Below are 12,185 nucleotides of genomic sequence, written 5' to 3'. Positions count from 1 at the left end.
GCGCCGTCGCTCGAAGTGTTCAAGGCCAGGCTGGATGAGGCTTTGAGCAACCTGGTCTAGTGGAAGGTGTCCCTGCCCATGGCAGGGGAGGTTGAAACTAAATGTTCTGTAAGGTCCCTTCCAACCCAAACCACACTATAGAATCATAGAATCATAGAATCACTAGGTTGGAAAAGACCTTAGAGATCATCCAGTCCAACCGTATCTGTCCACCACTAAACCATATCTCTCATATAGTATGCAGGATCTAAGACTTTATTTGGAACATATTTGGACAGGAAGAACTCACAGGCAGAGTCAAAACTGTGAAACTGTAAAAAGACTCCAGACATGTAAGGTAACAATACTTATTAAAAAATGCTATAGAATTGTTAGTTCTACAAATTAGGCAAAAACATTGACTGCCAGAAGAGTATATCATATGGACATCAAAAAGAACTGGACATTTCAGATGCATGGTATCAAATAAAAGGAGTAAGTCTTGAATAATTACCAACTTGCTCTCTCCAGCACTCTAGGGAGAAATTTATTTTCTATTACCTTTAAAACTGTATTTTAATGCCCTTGTTGTATCTAAGACAATGTAATCAATCTGCACATCAGCCTCTCAAAATGTAGCTATCTATTAATGTTCCTCCAGCACAGCACGTCACATCACTGTACCCTGCCATCATAACAAAGCACAGCGTATGGCCGGAGCACACACCAAAAGTAGCAGATAAAAAGGAAAGAAGTTGCTTGTGACAAGCACCCTTCATCTCCTCTCTACAATTCAAATATTAAGATTTAACACTATTCTTGCTTTACAGGGTACAGCAAATGAGTTCCCACTCTGGAGAACACAATTACACTGCACTCTCCCGTGATCCACTTCCTTTCCAAGACCCAGTTCCATCTCCACTCCCATGCAAAGCATCACTGTACAATACTACATGCACTTCTCAACTTTTTCAAAATTTTGGTGTATCATTTCTGTGGTTGAAAACCCTGTCCGCAAAACCAAACATTCCATCCTGTCAACCATTCCTTACTACTTTCAATAGCCTGCCAATTTCTTTTAGTCACAGGCAAGCATTTGAGAATTCCCACAACTTCACTGTGTCAGGAAACATACCAATGGGGTATTTATTTGCTGAAAAAGATTTAAAACTAAAAGCAGAGATGGAAAAAGAGGATGTGAGTGCAAACATACCTGGATCTAAAGGACATTCATTAAGTTTGGCAAACTCTGCTGGAGTTTTCCCAGTAAGAACACAATTGGAGCTACGCAGCATTATAGGCATTCTGCAGGAAAAACAGTTAACTTTTACTTCAGATAGAAAAATCTGAATAGTCAAATTCAGAACAAAATCCACACTAAGCAAACTGGAGAAAACACAGTTAAGCTAATTAGAACACATGCAAGCTGTGAAGAAGAGGTTTTTCCTTTAATCCTCCCTTATTTCACTGACTGTGTAGTTTGAAAAGGGAGTCTTGGAATTAGACATCCACTGGCAGAATCTGCAGGCTTCCTATTTAATTTTTATGCAGCTACTGCCAGCATTCACGCCAAGCACGGCCACCAAGGCCAACAATTACCAGTGCAAATACTCCTGGTCCCCAAAAACAGTTCAGCCTGCACTGAAGAACATGAACATGCCCTGGCAGACCCACCCCTACCATTTTTAATTAGAAAATGGTAGATCACATCTGATTACCCACACTGCTATCACACCTTCTGGCTGCAGACAGATAGTGTCTAAAATCCAACCCAGGCATGAAGTTTCCCCAGTAGTAGCTCTGATTTCTCTGGTGTCTTAGCACAGAAGCCTGCAGCAAGCATTTGGTGAAGCAACACGAAGCGGTGCAAAAATAATAGTCCCAGAAGTCAAAACCAAATTCTGTGCTTAGGGAGGTAAAAAAACAGAGAAACTAAAGATGCACAGCCTGGATACAAGGCAAAACTTCTTCACCACGAGGACAGCAAAGCAGTGGAACAAGCCATCCAGAGAGGCTGGGCAGCTTCTGTGCATGGCGGTCTTCATGGCCTGACAGGATAAAGCGCTGAGCAGCCCAGTCCCATCAGAGCTGTCCCCATTTTGCAGGAGGTTGGACGAGAGACCTCCTGAGGACCCTTCCAACCTGAATTATTCTATGATCCTGTGACGAAGTCAGGGAATGTTCAAGTTCCTTTGATTTTGTGTGTATACACTGCAGACTTACTAGGAATTCAGCTTATTCAACATCTAGCTAGCAATAATTTTGCATTTATTAGAGCACTTTTTACAGTCAGCTTCATAACACACATTTCCACTCTCAGATTTTTCATCGGAACTTTCAAAAGACAGCGTATTTTATTCCAATGACAAAGCTGCGTTCTGCACAAGACAGTAACAGCATGTCACTACACGTATCAAGAGGTCTCCGTGCCCTTTAGTGTCCTGTACAAAAAAGTGGATTTTTTGATCCAACTTACAGAAGAAGAGAGGAAAGAACATACAGCTTTCCTGTCCCAGCCTGAACTACATGTCAAACAAGAGCATTGTATATAGTCACCTGGCAAAAAGAAACCAGCGCAATACTAGGGATAGATGAGGAAAATGATTTCCTATGAAATAACTGGATATTAGCAGTTTTTAATAGCAAAGTCTTTTTGCATGTATACCCTTAAAACCAGTTGGACAAATGCCTAGACTAGTTTCTGTAGTGCTTCCTTTGAAGTACTGTATTTTGTATACAAATTGATAACCTACTTTAGTGAAAATGCACTTGAATTTTTCTTTGCCTATGGCACACGCCATGAAATAATTAAAACAACTCAAATTTAGATGGTCTTTTAAATTAAAATTTTTCTTTTCTTAAGGAATGACAGAACAACAAACTGTCACTACAGTTACAGAAGCTTGGTTTTGTAAATGCAGTGCTGTGTATCATGTACTACTGCAAGAGTTAAAGTATATTTGTTTTAAAATGAAAGCTTAAAATTTCTCTACAAGAAGCGTAGCTCCTCAAGTATGCTTCTTCTCTTTCCTGCCAGTATCCCTCCCACCTTTGGTGAGACGCAGTGTCACACATAAAGGCACTGACCTTTAAAGCCAGCAGGGTTGGTCTTTAAGAAACCTTGTCTACAAAAGACAGATATCTTTATTGCCTTTACAATAGAGTTCTGCTTTCAACAAGTGCTAGAACTGCTAGGTATTTTGCCTTTTTGGTATGGTTAAGAGTTTGGTTTTCTCCCTAAGGCACATTATTTTTTCTTTAAGAAATTAGACAGCCTTCACAACACTAATAACCTCAAGTCTGACAGCCTTTAGAAAAACAAAACCAGCAAAAAATCCTCAACATTTTGCCATAAAGTTCAGCCTTGGCGTTAAAATAAACCAATCTTAAAGGAAAGCTGAACCTAGTATGGAAGGACTAATGCTTGCTTTACTGGTTTTACCATCCACCTTCCACAGATGTATTCCTACATATTATGTATGAAAGGCTGAGTAATTTGGCTACAAAGCAAACATGATTATTTTCATTTTGCAGTAATGTGACTTGCAGCTCTGGTATTCTTTCACATATTTCCCTCTTTGGTTTTATGTCAATACAAACACAGACAACATCCATCCGTATATCCATCCTTCTTTGCAAGAAGACAGATTTCCAGAAGCTTTTGCAAAACAAAATCTTGTAACAGAACCTAACAATCACAGATGTTCATCAAGATCTGCCTGCTGACTGCTTCTTTTAACAAAGAAGCAACGTTAGCCTACACTTACTCTGCAGTAAAAACTCTTCCCAACACAGCAGCAGACAAAAATAACACCAGAAGCTCGACATAGGGTATGTTACCTGCCAATGGGTAATGCATTGCGTATGATCCTCTGGCTACCTCGTGTATATTCAATGTCCACTGTAATCGGGGCAGAGTAAGTCATGTCTCTCAGGCGGCACTAAAAGGAGAACAGTCATCTGGTTAGATGTTGGCTTACAAGCTGAAGAGCCTCTCTTAAAACATGCCATGTTTGCCCTGCCCTCTGTAAATGCTCACAAAGAAATCAAGCAAAGCGAAGCCTGACCGAGCCCTTCATGGTACCAGGGCTATGTTTGACAAAGGCTCCTGTTTAAAACAAAACCAAAAAAAACCCCAATACAACTAATGTGATGTTTCAAAAGCAGCCAGTGGATCTATGTCTTCGGGGAACAGCACTGCAGAGCACAACTTCTAAACTGTTTAATTAAACAAACAAGCCTAATAAGCAGAGCTGACACAAAGACCACACTGTGCCACAGGCTCCGAGAGCAGCTCTCAGCTCAGGGATGTTCCCATATGAAGACTCTCAATAGCTGAAGAGTTGTGCTGTCATATGAAGTCTGATAGAAGGGAAACATGCCAGTCAGAAGGACACTGTGTGACCTCATTAACAGAATGAGCAAATCTCATTGCCTGGTACCATTTCTAAAGATGCCTTACAGAGGGCTCACTACAGCATCGCTTCCTGTAAGGATTCCCAGAATCTGTTTGCCAATTTCTCAGACAGCAAGCGAAGCAGGACATACATATCAGGGGGACATTATACAGCTCAAGGTTCAATCATTTCTAAACCGACTTTGGCAGTCTGCTCTCCTTCAACCTCACCCTATGGGTCTGCTGCTAGCCCCTGAGGTATTGCGTATCTTGGCACAAGACAAGGTTTGCTGCATTTGCTGAATACAACAGAGCAACTCACAGCAGGCCATTCGTGACCTCGCTGAGCGTTCTGGACCTTTCAGCTCCAGAATTATAGATTTATCCATATTCAGACTTGAACATTTTTGGTTCTGTAGCCTTTCAGTGTACTGATCATGCATTAGTAAAAGGCAATTAAGATGGTGCTGTACATTAAGTATGCAACTGTATGGAAAAATATGCCTCAAGAAACATTGCAAACTGGGTGCTCCTTCTCTCCACTTTAAAAAGTAAACCACTACCTTATAATAAAATACTGACATGCATCAGCAGTTTTCAAGCTGTGACTTGTAGGAAACCAGGTCCCATTGTGCTCCCAGCAACTTCATTGAATTTAAAAGTAACTGAGAGTATTTCCACTTTCTAATTACTCAAACCTGTATGAATAGTTGATGAAACTCCCATAAGGACTGCGTAAGAAGGAGAGTTAGACAGCCTCATTAGTATTCCTTAGGGGAAAAAAAGGCTTTGAGATTCTTTGTGCGTGCTTTGTCCACACAAGATGCAGACATAAAATAAGAATTACGCACTGTATCATTCCAGCATACGTATTTTTGCATTTTGTTGATGTAACTTCTCCTCACATCAGACACTTAAGATCAAAGACAGGCATGACTTGATCTTCAAGGAAACCAAATTTGATAGAAACCTCCCAAATTTGATTGAAAATAGGTAAAATACTCATGACCTTATAAAAATCTGATCATTTTAGATGTCTTTGGAAAGGAATTTTATAAGCCTCTAACAGAAAAGAGTAATGGCCACTCATAAGTATCCAATCTTTTTGTTTGGTTTGGGTTTTTTTATAAATTGCACCCCTAGTTTGACCTGATCAGCATCCTATTTAAGAAACTACCTGTGGCCTTCATGTGTGTATAACACACTGGAGAAAAAAAATGAAGTGACGCACGAGCATTAAGCATCAATGAGGAATTATCTGAGATGCAAGAGTAGTTTATTCTAAGTTAACAGTATGCTCTGTGAAGCACTTATTTTGCCCTCCTCTGCTTGCAGAGTGACTTTAGTTCTACAGTAAGCAAGCATTTCAGTACTTGGGTTCTTGGATACAAGTCGTTAGCCACAAGCAATTTTTTTGCAGGCAATTTCATTCATATAGGGAAAATCTTTCCCACTGCATTTTGTGCACGTTCATCCCTACTGATTTGACATGAGCTACACATTTGGGAGATCCATGAGCTGCCCTCCATTACATCCAATTGCACTACTGATGGCTGAGTTACTGGCCTCGTGTAAAATCCTTCCATCGAGTTAAAAGGGATTTGAGCCAGGTGGCTGGAGACAGCAAGGTGGCTGTGCACAAAGGGCACTCACTAGATGGCTTTTTTTACAGGTTTCCTCCAAAGTACAGAATGTCTTTTGTGACAGAATCTAAAGTGTGCCACCTACATTACATGAAAAGAGAAACCTCAGCAATCCAACTTCAAGTATCAAGAGTATATATAGCAAGGAAGAAGTGTCTGATGTGTGAATTGATTTATTAGGTTGACAATAGGCTGTATGTAGGCAAATGGGGAAAAAAAAAGTGCCAGTTCCAGTTCCAAGCTCAGTTCCTATTCTGAGGCCAGAAAGAGGTTGTCAGTACCTCTGTTGCAGTCATATAAACCTCGAAGCACAGCAGCAGAAGAGGAATACTTTGGTCTTGAGCAATCTCTGAAGGGATCTGAATGGCTTTAGATATCTGGAATCAACCCTAAAATGTCCAAGCCTTATCTTAGTTTACTGCTTTCTTCTATGTACAAAATCTACCTTATACCCTGCCAAAAGCAACAGACTGATTTCAGTCACAGCATCTCTATCCCAGAAGTACACAATCCATTTGTTAACCTACATGCTTATAGCAGTGCAAAGAAGTTAAATACGCTCCCCACAATGCTCTTCTGCAGTTTCTTCTGATTTTATCAACTTCCACCTGTTTCTGCTCGAAGATTTTGCTTTCTGAAATCAGTCTTAAAAAATCAGAGAAAAAAAAAAAGAAAGAGATGCATTCCCAAGAAAGACTGGGAAGGAAAGGGAGACTGAAGTGATCTATGGAGCAGACAATAGCTAGGCTAATACTAAAAAGGAATTAATAAAAACATCAAAGAACGCTACATCGTAGCGTGAGGACTTTAGCTGCATCGTAAGGAGTTCTGCAAGATTAAGCAAGAGCAGTACTTCCCACTACTTTCATGGAAACCCACTCAAATACAGCTACCATCAAACACTGAATACAGCTATTCACACGTCAGAAAAGAAAAAAAATTACACTTATTACATGATGTTTAAATCTCTGAGGCTCCATCCTACAGTGACGGCGGAATGCACTGTATCACCTAACGCAGCACGCACTGTCATGGTTTAGCCCCAGCAAGCAACGACATACCACACAGCTGCTCACTCACCTCCCCAGTGTGTGCTAAAACCAGCATATGCACATACTCCAAGTTACATCTGCAGCTACTACGCAAGGCATTCCCAAGATCCAACAAACAAGACAGATGCAAACATTAATACCTCATGAGGTGATACAGGTCGTGTCACATTGAAGCTTTCTTCCACGTCTGGAGTACCCACATAGATATTCAGGTACCTGTAATACAAACAGTTGCACAGTGAGCAATGAGCCAAATATTTTTTAAGGCGACATAAAGGAAATAGAATTCTACATATACTGAAAAATGAAGTTACTCTGAGCATAGGTTGATTAATAGTGAGCAATGATTCTTCCCAAAGTAACTCACTGTATTTGAGCTGTGTCCTAGTTATTTAAAATTTGAACTGCACATGCAATAAACCCCAAGTTACCCTTGCAAACAGACAAAAAAGAAAATCCCACCTGTCATTTGAGATTACTAAATTACAGAAAAATGGTGACACAAGTTATTGTTAACAGCTGGTCTGCTTCACATTATTATTCTTTAAATCATCTTTCAGTAAGTGAGAGGTCAGTCATGGAAAATACTGTCCTGATATATACGTTCACAGGTGCCTATACACGTTTTATAGCCAGGAACAAACCCATGAGATACAGAAATCGTTTCATGCTTACTTCAAGTACCACATTGGGTCAGCATCACTTGTAACTTTTTCATTGGCCTTCATGATTTTCTTTATCTGGAAGGGAAAATCAAATACAATCATGTACCTTTTCTGAGTGCTAAGAGCCACTCTCTTCCCACCAAGAAAGCATACCTCTACATTGATGAAATAGTTGAATGAGTCTATGTGCTGTTTCACAAGTCCTTTCACCTGGAAAATACACGCACGCAACAAATAAAATTAGCTTCAACAATATTAATCACACAAGGCAGAAATTAAGACATAAGCATTTGTAATAGCTTTTGGATCTGTGCTAAATTCTTTCAGTTGTCAAACTTCTGAGAACTGCCTGGATATCGGGCTGGTTCTACACTGTACCTTTCCAGCTTTACACCAGAGCTGTCATTGTTCTTTGAGTCAGAAGAGCAATTCAGTAACTGCACAAAGTAAACAGCCAGTAGACTTTGAAATTCACATAAACAAACAGAAGGAAGTCAAAATATTTTATCAGTTTCCTGTTATTCTGAAATTATTTTAATCATTTATAGTATAATGAACCATGTGTGCTGCTTGAGAAAGAAGTCTGCACCCTGACAAGAGCAGCTGCCAGAAGGAAGAATGAGAGGGAGAGCCAATGGAGATGGGGGAGACACAGATGTGAAAGAGAAGTCAACAGGCAAGAAAACAGCCACAGAGAAGGGCAGGGCACTCCTAAGAAATCTGAAATTGATCTGTAGGCAGGAACACAGAGAACAAGCCCAGGGGTAGCATCACACAGGATAAACAGTACCCCGTTCCCCCAGGTAATGAGTTGATACAGTACATTTCCAGTATTTAATGCATTCAGAGCAATCAAAAGAAGGGGCATTACACTAAGCAAAATGATCTGGGATTAAAGGAGAAAAAGAAAGATTTTGGCCTGATGGAATACTAAGAGAAATATTCGTTTTGTTAATAGATTGGTGTTTGCAGAAATAAAAAGTGTTAACCATCCTAACTACAGTGCAAAATTCAGCCTTGCAAAGGGAAGTGTTAGGTGACACTGAGACATGTGCTCACAGGGCTTTAAGCTCTGAAACACCACATGACAACTAATGTGTTACGAGACTTAGAATGTCCCCAGAGCAAAATTCTTTAGATAAAACTTTCCCTAATTTACAAAAAAATTGCACGTCATATGATATTGGCAAGAAAATATTATGTATTTATTAGTGTCTAGAAATTAGGATGGTAGTTCTTTCCATTTTTTTTATGAGGTCACATCAACAGCTTTATTGGAAGAAATCTCCACTACAGAAACTGTAATGCGCAACGTCAGCTTTGTACAGCCGTAACACTGCTGGCATAAACAAACCAGCATGCAACAGAAAGGCCAAACCACCACCAGCAGCCCCAGAGTAAAGGGCTCACCGGCTGGAAGTAATGTGGGATGGCTACAGCTAGCATAAAGCAGACAGTAAATTGCACCTCACAATCAGCAGCCCCCCCCCTTCTTCACAGCCTCGAGAATTCAGACAATATTACTAGCTCGAGCTGGTGATGGCAGTTCATGCGGTTGCTAGGAGAGATCCAGGAACAGGATTCATTAGGCCCTGAAGCATCTTCACAGCCCTGAACCAAAGTGAAAACATGCACACCCCGTAACTAACTTCTGAACTTTGTTTTCCTGCCAGGATCAAACACACAAGGGTGCAACAAAAAGAGAAGTGTGGTTATGGGAACCGGGAAGGAAAGGAATTAACACAGTGGCTGAAAAGAACCTTGCTGAAGCAGACAACATTTAGGAAGACTGGTAAGGGGTGCAGAGGTGGCTGCAATTCCCTGAAGGTACCTATGGACATCACAGACTTTACCTGCCATCTTTACGATACAATTTTCATGACCGCCTTTCGCTTTCCTCGCTTCCGACTGTTTGTTAGTCCTGTTACATTCAGTGGCAGTTTACACAGAGCTGTGCCTTCAACTAGTACCAGATTATATGAGTAGCAGTGTAATTAAGACACTAGTAATCTTTGAGTTCAGTCAAGCTCTGACTTCATGAGGGAAGAGATGCACATATCCAAGCCTTTGCAGAATCCAGATCTGCAAAGATCTGGATTATATGCTTCCCATGACAAAGACAAGCCCAAACCTAACACCGCAGTCTTATGCGAAGACCGCGAATAGGGTCTCTAGGTGCCAGTAAAACAGTACAGTAACCTGGAAACATCACACATATACATTGTTCACTGATAACAGCATTAGAAAAATGCAAACCTCTAAAAAGATGCCTCCACAAATTAATCTGTAAATTAATGAAGAAACCAATCTACGTAACAAGTTTATCCATAACTGCACGGAACTCAAAAAAAACCAAAAACTTGCCAGGTCTACACAGAAGGTGAGGACAGATATTCTGAGAAACAGAAAAGCTGGAAGAGGGAATGTCAAGTTAGAAGGGAGACAAAGTATTCATGCCATGAAATGAGTGCGTAACACTAACCTTTAGAAATGCTGGAAGAAGTCTCCATTTTTCCTGAAAACAAAAAACAGTTTGAAATACCTTTCCAGAGTGACCAAACATCTAAGATGCTTGAGCTTTTTCTTTTTGTATTATTATAATTTTTAAACAGTGACATTATTTAAAATCAGATTAATTTAGGAAAAAAAAGACTGTTCAAAGCCAACCTATATGAGTAAAAACACAACAGGGAGATGCCTTGGATCACCTTAGTTAGCCATATGTACTGTGCAATATTTACTCAGGACACAACAGGACACTGTCTTTTCTAAAAACAACTTATGTGAGCATATATACTTCTTAGAAGATTCCTTACTAACATGTCCTCATTTAAGAACAACTAACCTTTTTTTTCTCCTGTTAACATTATAAATTATATTCTTAGCAAGGGAAGACTTGCTACAGCTTTTACTTTACAAAATAGAATCACAGAACGGTTTGGGTTGGAAGGGACCTTAGACCATCCAGTTCCAAGCCCCCTGCAGTGGGCAGGGAACCTTCCACTAGACCAGGTTGCTCAAAGCCTCGTCCAGCCTGGCCTTGAACACTTCCAGGGATGGGGCATCCACAGCTTCTCTGGGCAACCTGTTCCAGTGCCTCACCATCCTCTCTGTTAATTTTTTTTCCTGATACCCAATCTAACCCTCCCCACTTTCAATTTAAACCCATTATCCCTTGTCCTGTCACTACAGGCCCTTGTAAAAAGTCCCCCCGCAGCTTCCTTGTAGCCCCTTCAGGCACTGGAAGGTGCTATAAGGTCTCCCCAGAGCCTTCTCTTCTCCAGGCTGAACAAGCCCAACTCTCTCAGCCTGTCCCCATAGCAGAGGTACTCCAGCCCTCTGAGCATCTTCGTGGCCTCCTCTGGACTCGCTCCAACTGGTCGATATCCTTCTGATGTTGAGGGCTCCACAGCTGGACACAGCAAGTTTGCCGATTACACCAAGTTGTGTGGTATGGTCAACACGCTGGAGGGAAGGGATTCCATCCAGAGGGACCTTGACAGGCTGGAGAGGTGGGCCACTGCCAACCTCATGGAGTTCAACAAGGCCAAGTGCAAGGTCCTTCCTGCACCTGGGTCAGGGGAGTCTCAAGGTACAGGCCAGGCTGGGCAGAGAGAGAGCAGCTCTGAGGAGCAGGACTGGGGGGTACTGGTTGATGAAAAGCTGGACATGAGCCAGCAGTGTGTGCTGGCAGCCCAGAATGTCAGCCGTATCCTGGGCTGTATCCAGAGAAATGTGGCCCATGCAAGAATCTCAGCCCTGGGAGCAACATTTGCAGACGTGGGTCTCTGTAAAACCTACCAGTCCCTAACTCCTACAGAGATGTAACAGAACTATCCAAAGTACGGACAAGCATGAGCATATCAAGATTCCTACAAACGTTTCCATTTCTATTCTTCGATGATCACAGGGAACATCGCATTACACCAGCCCCACCTTCCTCCCCCAAGGCATGGGGACCCCACCCCAGATTTGGGATGAGGAATAGAGGTGGGAGGCGGAGGTGAGGAGGCCTAGCCAGCAGAGAGTGAGGTGGCACCACTTCGTCCCCGGAGACAGCACCCCGTGACAGACACAGAGCAGCACCTCGGAAGTTCAGCCGGACGTTCAGCTTTTCAGCCGGACGTTCAGCACTTACTGAACACGGCAATGCTGCAGCTGTGCTGTAACACCGGCCCTCGCAGAGCTGGAGCACAGAGAGGAATTCACGGCAAAAAACAGCACGAGGCTCCCGGGCTCCTACACTAACAGCCCAGCCAAAGGGACCTTCACCTCCTTCCTCTCCCCACGCGAAGCAATTAGCCGACTTCAAAGAACTGCTCCTGAGGGCAGGAACCCCTTGGCTCGCGTTTGCAGGTCCCAGCGGCCAAACGCCGGGGCCGCGCCTCAGGCTCACGAGGAGCAGAGACCCCCGTGCCGGCGGGCCCCGCGCATGCGCTGTACACCCCCG

At 42.1% G+C, this 12,185-nt stretch overlaps 1 protein-coding gene across 1 annotated transcript in view; it reads right to left on the bottom strand.

Annotated features, from left to right (window-relative positions):
• Positions 1-10,294, bottom strand: part of POLR3B (polymerase (RNA) III (DNA directed) polypeptide B) — a 74,679-nt gene extending 64,385 nt beyond the window's left edge. The window contains exons 1-6 of the mRNA XM_010161987.1: positions 10,218-10,294; positions 7,889-7,945; positions 7,746-7,810; positions 7,211-7,286; positions 3,820-3,920; positions 1,193-1,284 (exon numbers count right to left, since the gene is read on the bottom strand). Coding sequence (XP_010160289.1) covers positions 1,193-1,284; positions 3,820-3,920; positions 7,211-7,286; positions 7,746-7,798 — 322 coding nt within the window. The 5' untranslated portion in view covers positions 7,799-7,810; positions 7,889-7,945; positions 10,218-10,294. The remainder of the gene's footprint in view (positions 1-1,192; positions 1,285-3,819; positions 3,921-7,210; positions 7,287-7,745; positions 7,811-7,888; positions 7,946-10,217) is intronic.
• Positions 10,295-12,185: the final 1,891 nt, after the last annotated feature.

Source organism: Eurypyga helias, unplaced genomic scaffold, assembly GCF_000690775.1.
Source record: "Eurypyga helias isolate BGI_N326 unplaced genomic scaffold, ASM69077v1 scaffold6832, whole genome shotgun sequence".
Lineage (NCBI taxonomy): Eukaryota > Metazoa > Chordata > Aves > Eurypygiformes > Eurypygidae > Eurypyga > Eurypyga helias.
This window is presented reverse-complemented; position numbering and strand designations above follow the sequence as displayed.